Below are 17,509 nucleotides of genomic sequence, written 5' to 3' on the forward strand. Positions count from 1 at the left end.
CAGGCTTAGAGTCAACTCAGATGAACAACTTAATGCAAGCAAACACAACACAATGGAAATGGATTTTTTAAAGCAGTCATGAAGCTTCTGAGACTGCTTTTTCCATACAAGAAATCAGCCGCGGGTACTTTGGGGTGCCCGGTGCATGGCTCACCAATTTTTCTCTTGCTCTTGGAGTTAACATTCTCAGGACAAAAGAATTCATTAAAGAGTCTGACTGATGAAGGTAGTATTATGAAAGGGCAACCTATAGGAGAGTGGTAAACATATCGCTGGCCTTGAACCCAAACTTAGTTTTTCCCTAAAGTAAGAGGTCATAGAAGCCAGGATCAGAGAAGGGTAACATGCCTCTCCCCGCCCCCCCCCGCCACATTCCTCCCTCCTCTGTCTCCCCAAACTCCTGAGGGCCTCCTTCCCTGCATCAGTGATTCATAGATTTGAGATTTCACGAACCACCAAATTTTCATAAAACAGATTTGAGCAAATGACCACAACTTGCCAATTCCTTATTTTGCAAACAAGACCATTAAAAGGAGGGACCAAGAACAACAAACGACGATACTATAAGTAAAAGTATATTTCAGCAGGAAGAAACTCAGGAAGGATGCAATCTCTCAAGGGCAGTGCTCTGCACCTTGGAAAAACTTCGTGATGGCTACTGTTCTGTCCTGACTCCATGGTTTCTGTCTCATTTCACTGTTTATTGAGAACCATGTCATCACAGATCAGAAGGAACACCTCCCTGGCTACTTTTCCCCTTCCTTTATCTCTTCTCAGTCCCAGAAATTAGGCCACAAGTACTAAGAAGCAGGACCACCTGGGTACCTCCTCCACCTCCTTTCTCTTAAGTCCTATCTAATCTGAAGGGGAAGGAAACCCCATAGGACAGGGCCGCACTGAAAATACCAGAAGCCCTTCTCTTGTTCCATCCTCACTACAGTGCGGAGGAAGGTTCAGGTGCACCCATAGTTGGGATGACAATGCAGAGGCCCAGCGACAGTGCTCACGGTTGGCCTGGGGTGCAGTGCTAGCTGCTGGCAGAGAGGAGGCAGAAGGCAACTGTGATGACTGGCCATGCTGCTACTTCTTTCCTGAGCAGAAGCAATGACAGAGAAGAAATGAGGAATTTTCCTGCGAAATTTTTTCCATCCAAGTTCAACCACAAGTAGTCCACAAACTGATTTCATCTGCACTTGATAAAAACAAAAACAAAACAAAACAAAAGACCAAACGGAACAGAGCATTTCCAATAGCAAAAACAAGATGGGTGTCAAAGGGATTAAAGCAGAACTTCCCCCCAGAAAGTGGATGTTGTTCTTCAAGGGACATGGACTAATTCTGAAGACACGGTTGGACGTTACCAGAAGGGAGAAGGACAAGGTGCTTCTAGTGCAACTAGTGGGTATAGACGCAGAATGATGCCAAGACGCCTGTGATGTACAGGAAAGACTTATCCGGTCCATGACATCAATAGTACAGGCCTGAGAAACTCTGTGATTTTAAAACTATTTCTTCCTTCTTCAACAGCCAAGTCTAAGTGGAAATTGCTCTGCAGGGGGTGGGAACCTACAAAGAATCCCATTAATCAATGGGCAGTTCTGTGATTTTTAATGCAATCATTTCCCACTTGGGTATGTGGTGTCTACAGCAAAAGTAATCACAGAGAACAGTTTTAAAATTAGAAACAACATTTGTATCTATCTAAAGGAGCACTGACCTAATTCCAATTATCTTCAAATGATTAAAAAAAAACTGATTAGTGTTTATGCAATGATACAAAAGCTTTTTAAAACAGCTTTTCAGATGAATGCCAGAGCCCTTGAACATACCAACTGCCAAAATAAAAGTCTAATAAAAACTCAGGTTGCTGAATGAGGTGAGCTGAGAGCCAACACGAGGGACAGAAAGGGATTCCCTGGCTGAGGGAGTCTTACAGCTGGTGGATGATGCAGCTATTACCAACTGCTCCTCCACGACACGTTGCAAAAGGATCTTTGGAACAACACTGCCTCAAGGATTACAATCATAAACATGATGTTTTAGAATTCTTCATGGCAAAGGTAATATAACAAATGAGATTTCCAGAAAAAGAATTAACCATGAGAAAATGGGGAGCGTGCGATTACCCAGTTTTATTTTAAATGTATGCTCGCACGTCAGTCAATTATAACGAGGGATTAGCACACTGTGGAAGTTCACTGGGCAAGAGAAGGTGAAGAGCACTTGCTGCATATGGTGAGAAACAAAAAAATGTTGAGAATATTAGAGACACTACAAGAACAGCAGTATAAGGGGCACCTGGGTGGCACAGTCGGTTAAGTATCCGACTTCGGCTCAGGTCGTGATCTCACGGTTCGTGGGGTTGAGCCCCCACATTGGACTCTGAGCTCAGAGCCTGGAGCCTCCTTGGGATTCTGTGTCTTCCTCTCTCTCTCACTCTCTCTGCCCTTCCCTTGCTCATACTCTTTCTCAAAAATAAAATAAATATTAAAAAAATAATAAGAACAGGAGTAGGAAATAAACCCGGGTAACACCTTGGCACACACACAACAAGCCATGTTCCAAGATGCCAGTGAAAACACAATATTCCTAGGGATCCAATGCTATTTTCAAAGACATAAAGATTCTACAGAGATGTCTGAATCAAACAGAATTATGTTCACAATTAGGGGACACGATTAACATCGGCCCAGGAATACAAACGGGGGAAATACCAGGCAGTGGAAATGCTGGGGAATGTTTTTAAAACTGCAGGTGGCAATGCAAAGACAGAGGCAGTAAGAACCATGTCAACTACTTAACTCCAGATGGTGGTAAAGAATGTGTGATTTAATTGGAGGGAAATGAAGGAAGGTGAAAAAAAATATTACAGCGAGTCAACTCTCTGCCTCGGATAACAGTTTTGGAAATGTTCAGAACAGAAAAATCGTAGCGCGAAGGCTAGGAAGACACCTTTTGCAATAAAGAGAAACTCGATGCAGAAAGGTCGCAAAAACGATTATGAGCAGAGGGAGACGCTATCATGACATCTCTCACAGCTGAGACTTTCCATGTGGGAGAGACTGTCGGTCCCAAGGAGGTGGTATCTAACCAATTAATTTGCACTTGGAACCAAAGTAAGAGAGTAGGAGAACTGACTCCAAAGGACGAGGGTCTGAAGGTATCTTGTTTCTTTTGTTGGAACAAAAACGTATAAATTAAACCAAAAAGGAAGGGAAGCTGGCCAGTTCCTAGAATTTTGAGATGATGATGAAAAAGGAAATTCCTAGGAAATGTGTCCACAGCAAGTCCGTGCATCTCCAGGAGTGCCTCCCGGCTGTGTGTGGGCAACGGGCAGAGGCTCGGGCAAGAGTGTGCCAGGCCGGACGGAAGGGAAGAGGAGACTGTCGGTGCCAGGGAAATGCATTCAAATATATATTTTTTAAATTTTTTAATTTTTATTTATTTCTAGGAGAGAGAGAGANCCTCAAATATTTTTTAATAGCCATAGCAGCATATTTTCTTTCTTTCTTTAGTTTTTCATTTATCAAGTTAATATTTATTAGAAATATTGGCTTGTTTTGTGNCGAACCCACGAACCGCGAGATCATGACCTAAGCGAAAGTCGGACGCTTAACCGACTAAGCCACCCAGGTGCCCCTGGGGGCATTCAAACTTTTAAACATTTTAAAAGACACTACTGAAAAAGACATGAGTGGGTCAGACCGAATCCTGCCCATGGACAGGATTCTGCACGCAGGAGTCTGCAACTCCAAACACTTTTCATACTTCCAAGCCCTAGTCTGATAGTTTCCATTCAGGGCAATTTTGCCCCCCAAGGGGCCATCTGTCAATGTCTAGAGACATATTTTGTTGTCACAATTCAGGGTGTGGAGGCAGGTGTGTGACTGCCACCTTACTGGGTGGAGACCAGAGCTGTCACTCGTCCCACAAGGCCAGGCACGGACCCCCGCGGCAAAGAATTATGCGGCCCGAAAATTAAAAATGCTGAGGTCGAGACACTGCGCTAGCCTCAATTTATGCAAAAAGGCTCTGTTGTCATGGCTCCTCCTCCCCGGGTCACCTGTTACCCACATCTGTGGCCACAGATTCAGATTCACTGCTGGTAAAATTCAAGTGTTAGCCTCCTCTCCCTAATTACGCCGCGAGGTCCCTGTGTTCTCCCTCTTTTTCTTAGAGCTGTACACAAAGGAGGTACTCAATTCTTGCTTAAGACCAGGAGTGATTCAGCTGGGAGGCAGCCTGGCACAATACGATGAGAACTAGGAGATCCCATAGAGGAGAAAAGCAGCTACACACAGCCCACACTCTGTAGCACTCACGCATATGACAACTAGCTCACACATGGATCTCTCCTGCCCTGACTCTGCCCCTACCGAACCCCAGACCCCAGAAAACAGCCTACGCTGCTGCTCACTTGGATGTCACATGGGTACTCCACGATTAGTATGTCTGAGAAGGAGCCCTGGATTCCAGAGTTCAAGGTCTACCCACTCTTACTTCAGAAGCCAAATCCCAGCAAAAGTCCCCTCTATCTACCCAAGTACCCAGGCCAAAACCCAGGGGTCCTTTGTGGTTCCTCCCCTTTCCCTTCCTTCTTTCAAGAGAGGTCGGCAGACCTAGTGGACCACATGCTGTTTTCTTGGAACACAAGCAATCCACTTGCTTACGTGTCACCTGCTACAAAAGAACAGAACAGAGTGGCCGGATGGTATGGCCCATGAAGCTATAGTATTTCCCATCTTGCCCTTGACAGAAGAAGTCTGTGGACCTCTGTGCTGCGGCTCTCCATAGAGTCCGGGGGCTCTCCTAAAGCCATCCTACATCCTCCACTCCCTCTGTCACTCCTGGTGTCACTCTGGTCCCAGCCGCCAATACCCTTCTCAAACCAGGGCAGTGGCCCTGAGAGGTCTCCCTTCTCCTCACCTGTTCTTCTAGAATACACTTTTCACATGCATGCAGAGGGACTGTCAAAAACCGTCAATGAGATCTTGTCTCTTCCCTGCTTCGCTGACACAGGTCCTCATGCTGAAAATGAAACTTGAACTCCTTGTCCCGGTCTGCAGTCCAAAGGCCGTCCCTGTGCCCCTCATCCTCCTTCCATCAGCCACCCCGGCCTCCGTTCTATTTCCTCCTTAGGGCCTCTGTACTCACTGTCCCCACTTTCCGGCATGCGTCCCTTAGTACTGGGCTCCTTTCCCTGGGGTCACTCAAATCTACTCACCTAAGTGAAAGGAGCCTTCTCACTTGGACCCCACCACCACTCCTGCTCACTTTACCCAGTTTTATTTTCTGTGTAATCTCTGGCTGATACTTTTCTGTTCATCTGCTTCTTTTTGCTCTATCTCTCCCTCCTCTCGAATATAAGCTTCATGAAATCAGGAGCTGGTTTGTTTTATTGACAGTTGATTCTGCCCTATCCCCACTGCTGAGACACGTCCCCCTCAGAAAACAAAGCGACTGTTTCACATTCAAATTCAGCTACAGAACGATTACTATAGTCTGCTAACCATGCCAAGAATTCTAACTTGAATTTCCTATGTTCTTCGAGAAAGGGGAGGGGATGTCAACAGTGCTTAATAAGAATTATAAACTGCACACACATCTATGAGAAATAATGCACAAAAGCATATAGCTCAGTGGCAATGAGTTTACCTTCAGAGAGGATGAGACCTTCCTTTACCTACCACTGTGCATTATGAATATAAAAGGAATAAAACTGGAACCGTCCAATCAAATCTAAAACTGCATACATGTGAAAGAAAATAAGTAGAGCCTGTTTAGGTTTAAAAATTATAAGCCCAGAATTCTGCTAAAAATTTTTTTAGACCCAAATCCAGAGTTCCGTAAGATGCTGACAGTGGGAGGTAATTTTTACATGTTGTATAATGAAAGAACCAAAATAGAGACACTTTTATATTTTTCTCCTCTCTTGCTATGTCACCTCGAATATGAATGTAACCTAATGTTCCATAAAGAATTCTCAACTAAAATCCTTGATAACTTTAAACCATGGCAATAAACCAAAATAGCAACTTAAAACTGCTTTAGTAATAAAGACCAGAAGGCTCCCTAGTAGCAAATGTGAATGTCCTCCTGTTTTGCACTCTGGAAGCGCTAAGAAGTTTGCTATTTTTAACATGAACAACTTTTAACAGCTAGGAAGATAAGAGACAGCGTGCTGGATCTCACAAGAAGCCTTGACTTCCAAAACTACGAGAAAAAACGAAACATCGTAGGTAAGGGGGGAAGACAACATCTTCCCTTTTAGGTTTTTATAGAATTTTTTAAAGTTCATTTACTTATTTTGAGAGAGACAGAGACAGCTCGAGTGGGGAAGCAACAGAGAGAGAGGAAGAGAGAATTCCAAGCAGGTTCTGTGCTACCTGCACAGAACCTGATGCGGGGCTTGAACTCATGAAACCATGAGATCATGATCTGAGCCGAAATCAAGAGTCGGACGCTTAGCTGAATGAGCCACCCAGGTACCCCAACATTTTCTAAACAGTTTTGACAAACTGTAAGTTGCTGATAGCTATGTGGCAGGCTATGTATTTTTTACTATATAGTAGGAGTGTCAGGTGAATTTTCCTGTGTTTTAAAGTTTCTTCCCCTTTTCAGATTAAGGATGCTTTACATAATAAAATCATTTAAATTAAGCTCCTTAGACAATGTCAGAGCAGTATTCAAAGATGATACTTGTTGGCGAGGTGGAGACTCTATAATTCCCCCTTAAAACTTGATGAGGCTATCTCATGGGGACAGAGCAGATGGCCCTAAGTGCTAATACTTGTTCTTTGAGTCCCAACTCCTGATGATTTCCTAACATTCAGATAACACATGCAAAGAGCTTAGACTGGTACCTACCCATGGGTTTAATAAATAGGACCTGTTGTTATTATCATTGGTACAAAAGATATCCATTCCCCATGCAGTTTCCTTCAGTTCCATAGCTTTTCCTTCCATTCACAGGGTAAGAAGAAGAGAAGGGGTAAAATAAAGCATACTGAACATCCCCTTTTGAGGAGAGAATAATCAAAGCCTCTACAGCATTGCTATTGCACTTTCTGTGAGGATAAAAATATGAAGATAAAAATGTTCTGTAGCGACAAATATGGCTTTAACTACATATGTGGCTGAGCTCTTGAAATGTGGCCAGCTGGACTGAAGAACTGAATTTGACATTGTATTTACTTTTAATTAAATAGCCACACGTGGCTAGTAACTACTGAACTGGATGCTGAAGAAGAGGCTTAACTGGATCCCTATGATTCAAGGACATTGTTTTCCAGTACCTTGGCCTAGGGACATGCCACTGCTCAATGCATTTCCTTGTCATTTAGAGCAACCTGTGACAGAGAGCTTTGTAAGCACACAGGTCTGGGTTGGGACTCAGGCTCTGTCACCTTTTTTCTGTAAGGTTTTGGGCTGGTTAATTTTCCACTGCTTGTCACCTCAGCTGTGATAATACAGTGCTTAAGACAACAAAAAGAAATAGAAGGCATCCAAATCTGTAAGGAAGGAGTAAAACTGTCACTATTTGCTGATAACATGACACTATATATATAAAAAATCCAAAAGATTCCATGTAAAAGGACCTAGATGTGACAAATGAATTCAGTAAAGTTACAAGATACAAAACCAAATGACAAAAATCTGTTGCATTTATATACACTAATAATGAGGCAGCAGAAAGAGAAATTAATAATCTTATTTACAATAGCACCAAAAATAGTAGGATTCCCAGGAATAAACAGAACCAAAGAGGCGAAAGACCTGTACTCTGAAAACTTACAAAACACTGATAAGAGAAACCAAAGATGACACAAAGACACGGAAAGGTATTCCACGTTCATAGATTTGGAGAACAAATACTGTGAAAATGTCTATACTACCTAGGACAATTTACACATTTATTATAATCCCTATCAAAATAGCAAGAGCATTTTTCACAGAACTAGAACAATTCTAAAGCTTGTATGGAATCATAAAAGACCCCAAATAGCCCAAGCAATATTGAAAAAGAAAAATAAAGCTGGAGGCATCACAATTCTGGACTTCAAGCTGAATTACAAAGTTATAGTGATCAACATAGTATGGTATTGGCACAGAAACAGTTACAAAGATCAATGGAACAGAATAGAAAACCTAGAAATGGACCCACAGCCATGTGGTCAGGTAATCTTTGACAAAGCAGGAAGGAAGAAAGTCTCTTCAACAAATTGTATTGGGAAAACTGGACAGCAACATGCAAAAGAATGAAACTTTTGCAGTTTGACTTTGGCAGTCAAACACTTACGTGGTGCAATTTGCAGTTCATCCTCCAGCCCAAGACCAGAGGGCAAAGAGAAGAGAGGCAGGCACCTGATCACCAGGGTTTAACTCTGGTGCACAGCTCACTGCGGTTCTAATTATGATGGTTTTGCATCGCTTCAGAAGGGAAAAAACACACACACAAATCTGATGCTAACGATGTGCTTATATGATGAGATTAGACAATGCTTTTCCTATATGGATCAATGATGATTTAATGAAGTAAATATCACCAGTAAATTTTGATGAACACTAAATGGCATCAATTTGCCCATGGACTTTAGACCTTATTCACTACTTCACTTATTTATTTTTGTTTATTTAAAAAAGGTTTTTGTTATTCATTACTTTATATGTAAGATACTTTCCTCAATACTTATGATATTGAAGTTTCACATCCATAAGCCAAGATGCTGCTTAGCATAGTGGTTAAGTGCCCAGTCTTGAGGACCAAAACTTCTGGGTTCAAATCCTGGCTTTGCCATTAACCAGCTGTGTGATTCTTGGTAAATTCCTGTCTAGACCCTCAGCATCTTTTTCTCCTAAATGGAGCCAAGATTTTACTTAACTCATGGGGCTCTTTTAAATTATGATATATAAAATATTTACAGCCAACTGTGCCTGGCACGTGGTGGAAGTATTTACTGTTTTATTACAAGTCATTTAAGCAAGGAGGAGTCTTATACATACTTTTCCAACCAAACCAGAGATTCTGCCTTGGCTTTGTAGTAAGGGTGCCATGAGGTTTTACTTACGTACTGCCTGTACCATGGTAACAAGCCTGGCACATGGAAACACTCAATCAGTGAGAGCAGCAACGAGATTACGCCCATCACCACCACCATTTCCATATCAAGTTTCTGACTTCTAATGTCTCTTTATCATGCTTCTAAAGGTATGAGGTGTGATTATGAGGCTGTACGACATTGGGCTTGAGGAAGACCAATCTGTTGCTGATAGATTTTAAAAGAAGGAATATTATTCAGAAATGAAAATATCTGTGGGGCACCTGGGTGGCTCAGTCAGTGAAGTGTCTGGTTCTTGGTTTCAGCTCAGGTCATGACCTCAAGGTTTGTTGAGTTCAGCCCCGTGTCAGGCTCCACGCTAACAGTACAGAGCCTGCTTGGGATATTCTCTCTCTCTCTCTTTGACCCTCCCCTGTCCATGATCTCTCTCTCAAAACAAATAAACTTTACTAAAAAAAAAAAAAAAAAAGAAATGAAAACCCGATATTCCTCCAAGTTAAATGTCAGAGAATCGAAACCGAAAGGTCCAGGGGTGCCTGGGTGGCTCAGTCAGTTGTGCATCTGACTTCAGCTCAGGTCATGATCTCACCGTTTCTGAGTTTGAGCCCTGCTATCAGCACAGAGCTTCTGCCTCAGATCCTCTGTCCCCTTCTCTCTGCTCCTCCCCTGCTTGCACTCTCCCACAAACAAATAAATATTAGAAACTGTTCTTCATCCCTGTGGAACTTCTACAGAAATACAAACACAAGGTATCTGGAGGTCATGAACTGTGATTAATATGCTGTATGACTGTGTAGGGCTTTTTTTTTTTTTTAATGGGGGGGTTAAGAATGAGCAGGGGAGGGATAGAGGGAGAGGAGGAGGACAGAGGATCCGAAGTGAGCTCTGTGCAGACAGCAGAGAACCTGATGCAGGGTTCGATCTCATGAACCATGAGAATATGACCTGAGCCAGTCAGATGCTTAAACCACTGAGCCACCCAGGCGCCCCCAGCCTGGGCATTAAAAAAAAAAAAAAAAAAAAAAAAAGAGAAAGAAAAAAAAAGCCAGCCCTACCCAGTTGCTTCTGATACTAGGTAATATCAATAAAACATCACTGATTTATTGTGATCACTTGTATGCTAGCAAGCCATGACCACAAGTGGTATCTTAGTTTACATTCATCATGCATATGCACATGCAAATTCAGTATCATTCTTCCCATTTTTTCAGATGACTTGCCTAAGGCCACAAAGCTAATGAAGGTGGGAGCTGGGATTTAAACTTGCATCATCTGGCTGTAGAATCTCAGGCTCGTTCCTCTACAAATGTTACAAACAGCTTGTTAAAAGTGAGAAAACAGAGATTACCATTGCGGCATTCATGACTCAAAATGAGTTTCCTTTGGAAGACCAGTTTCCCCAGGTAGAAGTAAACGTCCAGGACGATGAGCAGGAACCTGTCTGTAACTCTTGAAGATAATTTCAGAACCTGCTGCTGAAGCAACAACTGCCCTAGACTCTGGCCAGAGCTGTTCTTGGTAAGAGAACAGCCCGTGATTAGCTTTTAGCTGAGCAACGAGGTGTCCGTGCTGGGGCCGACACCACTTGCTGCGCCTGGACGAACACTTCCGGGTTAGCTGAAATTCAGCTACGTAAGATCACCAAGCAAGCCAGTTGGCTTAAAAAAAGTGACTCCCTTGGTGGGGTCTTTCTTTGACTTACTTGATTCTGACTGCTGTGGGTCTTGGGGACCATGATTCTGAAGAACATTCCAGATAGTGCTACTTATCCTGTCTCCCTGATGAATTACATCCTCTCAAAAGCTTTTAATGCACATTTACGGCTGCTAACCAGCAAGCAAGGGGTCCCCCCAAGAGCAGAAGGCCAGAAAAGGAACAAAGAGAATGACCAACTTAAAAAATGTGAACCTGGGGGCACCTGGTGGCTCAGTCGGTTAAGCGTCCGACTCTTGATTTTGGCTCAGGTCACGATCGCTTCCTAAGACCGATCCTGGCGTTGGGCTCTGTACTGACAGTGTGCAGCCTGCTTGGGACTCTCTCCCTCCCTTTCTCTGCCCCTCTCCTGCCCTTTCTCTCACTCTCAAAACAAATAAACATTTAAAAAAAAATGTGAATCTGCAGGTGTGACCTGTGAGCACCACGAGTACTGAGTTAGTTTCAGCCTCTCCCAGGAATAAAATCGTACACTGTACCTGTCATTTGGAGTCAGCTGGTTAGCACTTGTGAGGTAACGTGCCTGGTAGGCGGGAAGGTGATCCTGTGGCCACCCATCTGCTTTGTGCTCACTGTGTCCAACCCTCCCCAGAGCTTCTCTCTTTTGCTAGATGGGCAGCTGCCTGATTCAGGAATCACTGGGAAAACCCAGTAAGATCTTTACAAGGTACTCAGTTGAATTGTGCCTTTTAATCAACGACAACATTTTGTGCATGAAGTTGGGGCCAAGAAGGGTCGCTCTGAAGAAGATCCAGCTTAAAACACCCATTTTGTTGAACTGAGCACCGAGTCTCAGGGCAGGAGCGGTAACACGGGCAGAGGCGTAGAGCGGTAAGGGGGGAGGTGGAAGGAGAGGGGGACTCCTGACACCCCCGGTCAGCTCTCTGTGTGTACACTCTTTCTCTCAACAGCAAGACACATGTTCTCCACTTTCATCAGGTATTGCCAAATCTCTCGAAACGGAGTATTCTGATTCAAACTAACAAGACATTTAAAAAAAAATTTTTTAAACGTTTTATTTATTTCTGAGAGAGAGACAGTGTGAGCAGGGGAGGGTCAGAGAGAGAGGGAAACACAGAATCTGAAACAGGCTCCAGGCTCTGAGCTGGCTGTCAGCACAGAGCCCGATGCGGGGCTGGAACCCACGAACCATGAGATCATGACCTGAGCCGAAGTCGGCCGCCCAACCCACTGACCCACCTAGGCGCCCCCAATATGACATCTTAAACAGTATCCCACCTACTAGTTGGTGTAAATTAGTCAAATACACAAAAAACTTTAAACAAAGGTACACAGGTAGCCAGGTTACATATAATACCCTTTTTTTAAAAAAGCAAAACTACAACAACAAACATCTTTTACAGGACAAATGATCTTTTGTGAATTAAAAATACCCACTAAGGGTACCTGGGTGGCTCAGTCAGGTAAGCCTCCGATTCTTGGTTTAGGCTCGGGTCATGATCTCACAGTTCATGAGTTCGAGCCCTGAAGTGGGCTCTGTGCTGACAATATGGAGCCTGCTTGGGATTCTCCCTCCCTCCCTCTCTCTCTCTCCCCCTTTCTCCCGNCAGTGGGCTCTGTGCTGACAATATGGAGCTGCTTGGGATTCTCCCTCCCTCCCTCTCTCTCTCTCCCCCTTTCTCCCGTCCCCTGCACACACACACACTCTCTCTCTCAAAATAAATAAATAAACTAAAAAAAAAACAAAAACAAAAACCCTACTACTTTTTTCTGAAGTAGGCTCCATGCCCAATGTGGGGCTTGAACTAAGGACCCTGAGATCAAGAGTCAGATGCTCTACCCACTGAGCCACCAGCCCCCCCCCACAAGCCCACTATTTTCTTAAAAGAAAATAGCAAGCCCCTTCTAACATAATTTTCCAAACACCTCAAAAAAAGGCTCTAGATTCACACATAGGCAACAGGCTACCTGAATGCAAATACTACATAAAGATAAAATAAATAATAAGTATTCTCCTGGCGACACAGCAGAGGGAGAGGAGGAAGTTAAGTGGCATGGGAAGATGGGGAGCCAGGCCTAGGAAGGAAGCTGTGCCCCACGAAGAATATGACTGATGGACCAGGAGGCAAGGACCTACTTACAGAGAAGGTACTTGTGAACAAATCAGAAATGGTCCCGCTGCCAGGGCAGGTGGATGGACACGCCTAGCAATGCCACGCCTGATCCAGGAAACTATCTAATTCCAGAAATTTACAAGTGATATTCCAACCTCCATTCCTCCCAGCTTAGGGCGGAAGAGGGAAGACAAAAAAGATACCAAAAATCAAAACACCCAATGTGACAAGAAAAGATACCAAAAATGAGCTCAGGAGATTAAGAATAAAAACAAATACAAATGTAGCTAGTTCTGCCCCAAAGTAGAAAAGCCCAGTTGTTGAAAGCAGAGAAAGCCTCATCCTCAAGACTTCAATTCCCAAAACTCACAAGAATCATGAGTTTATCAATCTGCTTACTAGGAGTTTTGACAGAAATGAGATTCATGGGAAAGAATCAGTGAAGGGGCCATCTACTTTCTCATTTAACTTAGATGCTGCTTTTGCTGCTTCAGTGACACCCCCACCATACAGAAGGGATGATTAAAATGTCAGCCCCTGTGCAAATAACTAACGTATGGCAGAAACAAATATATTTATATGCTTTCTAGAGAGATTAATAGTAGCTAGTGCTAGCCTGCCAAATGCAGATGTACAAACTTTCTATCCAATACATAAATCAAACACCCGGCATATGGTGTATTTTAAAGACTGCTGATGTTAGAGTGATTTTAAATTACTCAGGTTCTGGAATAAACTATGTAGATGTTGACTAATGTGGCAATATATTCTGGATCTTTCCATATCAATTTAAGTTTATATAATATAATGGCACTGACAAAAAGAAGGTCTTAGAAATTAAGAAGAGAAAATGCAAACATATTTGAAATCAAGGGGTATGTTTCTATAATCAGTTCTTTGCTAGTTTGGGCATATTCATTACAAAATGGTTCCAGTAACTGTGGTAAGTTAAGAGGGTATAATGAGACTATTTTTTGGTGTCCTTCAAGTGGATCTAATAAAAAAGAAAAACTGAACACACTGACAAATGAAATGAAGGAGCAAATACATTAGGCCAGAGAGCAGGGTGGTTTGTGATCATCAAATGAGCAATGGCTAAATCAAATATGGCCCAGATGGACCAAGAACTGTTCAAGTTTTTGAGGTGCTGGCCACAGAAATCGGCGATTATGGAAAAACCAATGTTATTCAAAGTTAAACAGGGCAGAGTGTTGAACTGGAAACCACAGATTTGAGGTGAACTCAGTTACAGTACGGTGTGGCACCTGCCTACCTTTCAGGGTCATGGTAAAAGTGAGATGAGAGGCATGGGCCAATATGCAAAGTGCTTTGTAAATTGTCAGCTTATCCATAAGTGTCAGGTATCATCATCACCACCACCACCACCATCACCACCACCACCATCAACACTACTACTACCACCACCACCACCAACTTCACCATCACTACCATCGCCACCACCAATCACCAACAACTACCACCACCGTCATGATCATTCTTGACCTCAAGTCACTTTCTACTACATCTCAGTCACTGTTGAAAAAAACAATGATTTGAGCAGTCAAGTGATCTAGGTACAAGAAGAGACTTGAAAACGATATTGCTGAAGATCACTGGTGATAAATTAAATCTGCACAATGGCTTTTATAACTGTTTATGAAGTGATGCCTGAGCATTTCAGTTCACACAGACAACTGCTCTGAATTTTGGATGTCTTTCCAATGACCCCAGACATGCAGACTAGAGAACACACAACTTCATGAGGCCATGAGAACACGGCTGCCGTGACACAAAGGAGTTCCTCTGCTGCCATGGAGCCAAGAGGAAATAAACGTCTAGATCCTGATCTCTTTTCAGACAATCAGAGCATGTTGTACGCGAAACAGATCGTGTTGGCAAAGACTGAGGGAACCTCCATTCTCAGGCCCACTGTGTGAGGTGATCAATCAAGACTAGTCACACACAGGGGCGCCTGGGTGGCTTAGTCGGTTAAGCGTCCGACTTTCGCTCAGGTCATGATCTCGCGGTTCGTGGGTTCAAGCCCCGCGTCGGGCTCTGTGCTGACTGCCAGCTCAGAGCCTGGAGCCTGTTTCAGTCTGTGACTCCCTCTCTCTCTGACCCTCCCCTGCTCACGCTGTCTCTCTCTCTCTCTCCTAGAAATAAATAAAAACTATTAAAAAAAAAAAAAGACTAGTCACACATACATAACCAGGGGCAATACATTTCATCCGTGTGACAAATATTTCTCAGTGTGCGTTGCTGAGAGTTCGGGTGGGGCAGGAATAAGGGGTGCAGGCAGGGGAGAGAAGGGAGCCTAAGGTCTCAAGATTTAGAGTATGTACCCCCCTCTCTGAGATCCTTAACCACTTCACTAAAATGTGGGTTGTTGAGGTATGTTTTGCATATGATCATGGAGCTACTGCTCCTGCCAAGTGTAAGTAATCACACACTCACTCATTCATTCATTCATTCATTCATTATTTTTTCATTCAGGAGAGCCTGGCAGGAGTCAGATATTATGTTAAATGCTGGGGCTACAACTGTCAACATGTAGACATGGGCCCTGCTTCATGGATCTTACATTCTAGTGAAAAGAGAGCAAGAAAGAAAAATACATACACAAAACAACAACTTGTGTGATAATACTGATGATGTAATAACGACGAGGAAGAAATGGGGTGCTGCAGTAAAGATTACAAGGAACTGGGAAGCTAGATTGAATAACTAATCAGAGAAGCCTTCTTCTGCGAGGAGACCTGAATGAGACTGGGCTAGCCAAGTGAATGGCTGGGGAAAGAGCTTTCCAGGCAGCAGGAACGGCAAGTGCAAAGGCCCTGAGACACCAAGGGCTGACAGCACTCCAGGCTCTTCTGAAAAGAAGCCAGGTGGCTAGAGTATCGTGATGAGGGGAGAGGAGTGTGAAATGAGGTTGGAAGAGTGGGCAAGAGCAACACTTTGCACACACGCTGTGCAGGTCAGGGTAAGGAGATGTGAGGGACACAGATTTTAAAATATTAATGTTTTTTTAAAAAGTACAATGTGATTTACATTTAAAAGTATCATTTTGGCTACACATATATAACATAATAAACACAACCTTTATTCTATAGAGGCTACTCTTTGGAAAACACAGAAGGCAGGTTGAATACATTTCCAAACAGGTAAATAAACAGAATCTTAAAGACGAGACATTTAAAAAGCCTCCCAAAGCCACCTGAAGACCGGTAAGTACAACAACGGATTCTAGGTTAAAAGAAAAAAAAATCCTAGAACAAAAGAAGGCTACATACCTCCTCGTTGCACCAACAATGTGACTTCACTTCCCTTTGGACATTCAATCAGCATATCCACGACTTGGTTGTGGGTCAGAGCCTGCACGTTCTTCTTATTAACTTCCACAATAAGATCCCCTTCCTTCAGGCCACGGCACCTTGGACTGTCCACAATCTGTTTCACTCTTTGGCCACCGCCACCAGGGCTGTCTGCGATAGTAAAACCAAAGCCCATCGGGCCTTTGACTATATGAACAGTTATGAGTTCTGGCTGAGTGGCGATGGAGGAAGCCAAAGAGACAGTGTCATTGGGGTAACCATGGGAACCGTTTGAAGCCACATCAGCTGGGCTGCTTGGCCTGGCATCCTTCATGCCATTGACTTTTCCTGTTTTACTGCTGTGGCTAGCTGGCGAATCATAGGTCTCTTGCCCATTCACAATAATTGGTTCTTTATCCAAAATGGCCACCGAGGTCACTAAACTTGTATTGGGGTCATCTGGGTCAAAAGGCAACGGGTAACCTCGGCAGAGTTCAAGGTCCACGCTTGCACCAATGGGGATGGACTGGAAGATTTTCACAACTTGTGCATGTGTGTGTCCCAAAACACAGGTGTCATTCACGCTGACAATGACATCTCCTGAAAAAGATAAGAGTTTGAGGGTTTAAAAAAAAAAAGTAGGCAGAAAAAGTTATTATCAACATTATAATATAAAATTCTACCAAAAGGAAGCTGAACAGAAACTGGATTTGGCGGTGGTATCATAGGGCACAAAGAGATTGCTTCTATTACTTATTTTAACCACTAATAAGGCATTCTTTTAGCATCTAGTGTCTTCTCTGCTAATGAGAATATAATGATCACTGAAAGAACACTGGGATTTCTTCTAAAAAAAATTCTCACTGCAGAAATCCAGGTTTAAAATTCTTCTATGCAGACAGATCTAAATTTTTAGCAAATTACCACTTTACTGTATTTAATAGTACCCTAACAGTACCCCAAAATTAAAACGACTTCAAAGGTTTGCATGGAGTGGAGGAATCTTGCTTATTTACAATGTTTAAAAAAAAACCAAACATTTATTGGGGCACCTGGATGGCTGTCAGTTAAGTGCCTCCTGATTTCAGTCAGGTCATGGTTCATAGGATCGAGCCCCATGTCGGGCTCTGTGCTGACAGTGCCAGAGCTTGCTTGGGATTCTCTCTCTCCCTCTCTATGCTCCTCCTTGGCTGGTGAGCTGTCTCTCTCTCAAAATAAATAAATGAACTTAAAAAACTACAAAACCAAAAAACACTGATGAAGTCATGAAATCATGATGTTGTGCTCTGGTTCCGGGGCCGGGCGGCAGTCTCCCCACACAGGAAACGCCAGGGCCTTGTGGTACCTCTAC

The 17,509-nt window shown here is 43.3% G+C and overlaps 1 protein-coding gene across 1 annotated transcript in view; it reads right to left on the minus strand.

Moving 5' to 3' along the window:
• Positions 1–17,509, minus strand: part of MAGI1 (membrane associated guanylate kinase, WW and PDZ domain containing 1) — a 253,203-nt gene that overhangs the window by 58,126 nt on the left and 177,568 nt on the right. Inside the window, 1 exon segment of the mRNA XM_077760232.1 lies at positions 16,138–16,758. Coding sequence (XP_077616358.1) covers positions 16,138–16,758 — 621 coding nt within the window.

This window comes from Crocuta crocuta, unplaced genomic scaffold (assembly GCF_008692635.1).
Source record: "Crocuta crocuta isolate KB4526 unplaced genomic scaffold, BGI_CrCroc_1.0 scaffold213, whole genome shotgun sequence".
In the NCBI taxonomy this organism is placed as follows: Eukaryota; Metazoa; Chordata; class Mammalia; order Carnivora; family Hyaenidae; genus Crocuta; species Crocuta crocuta.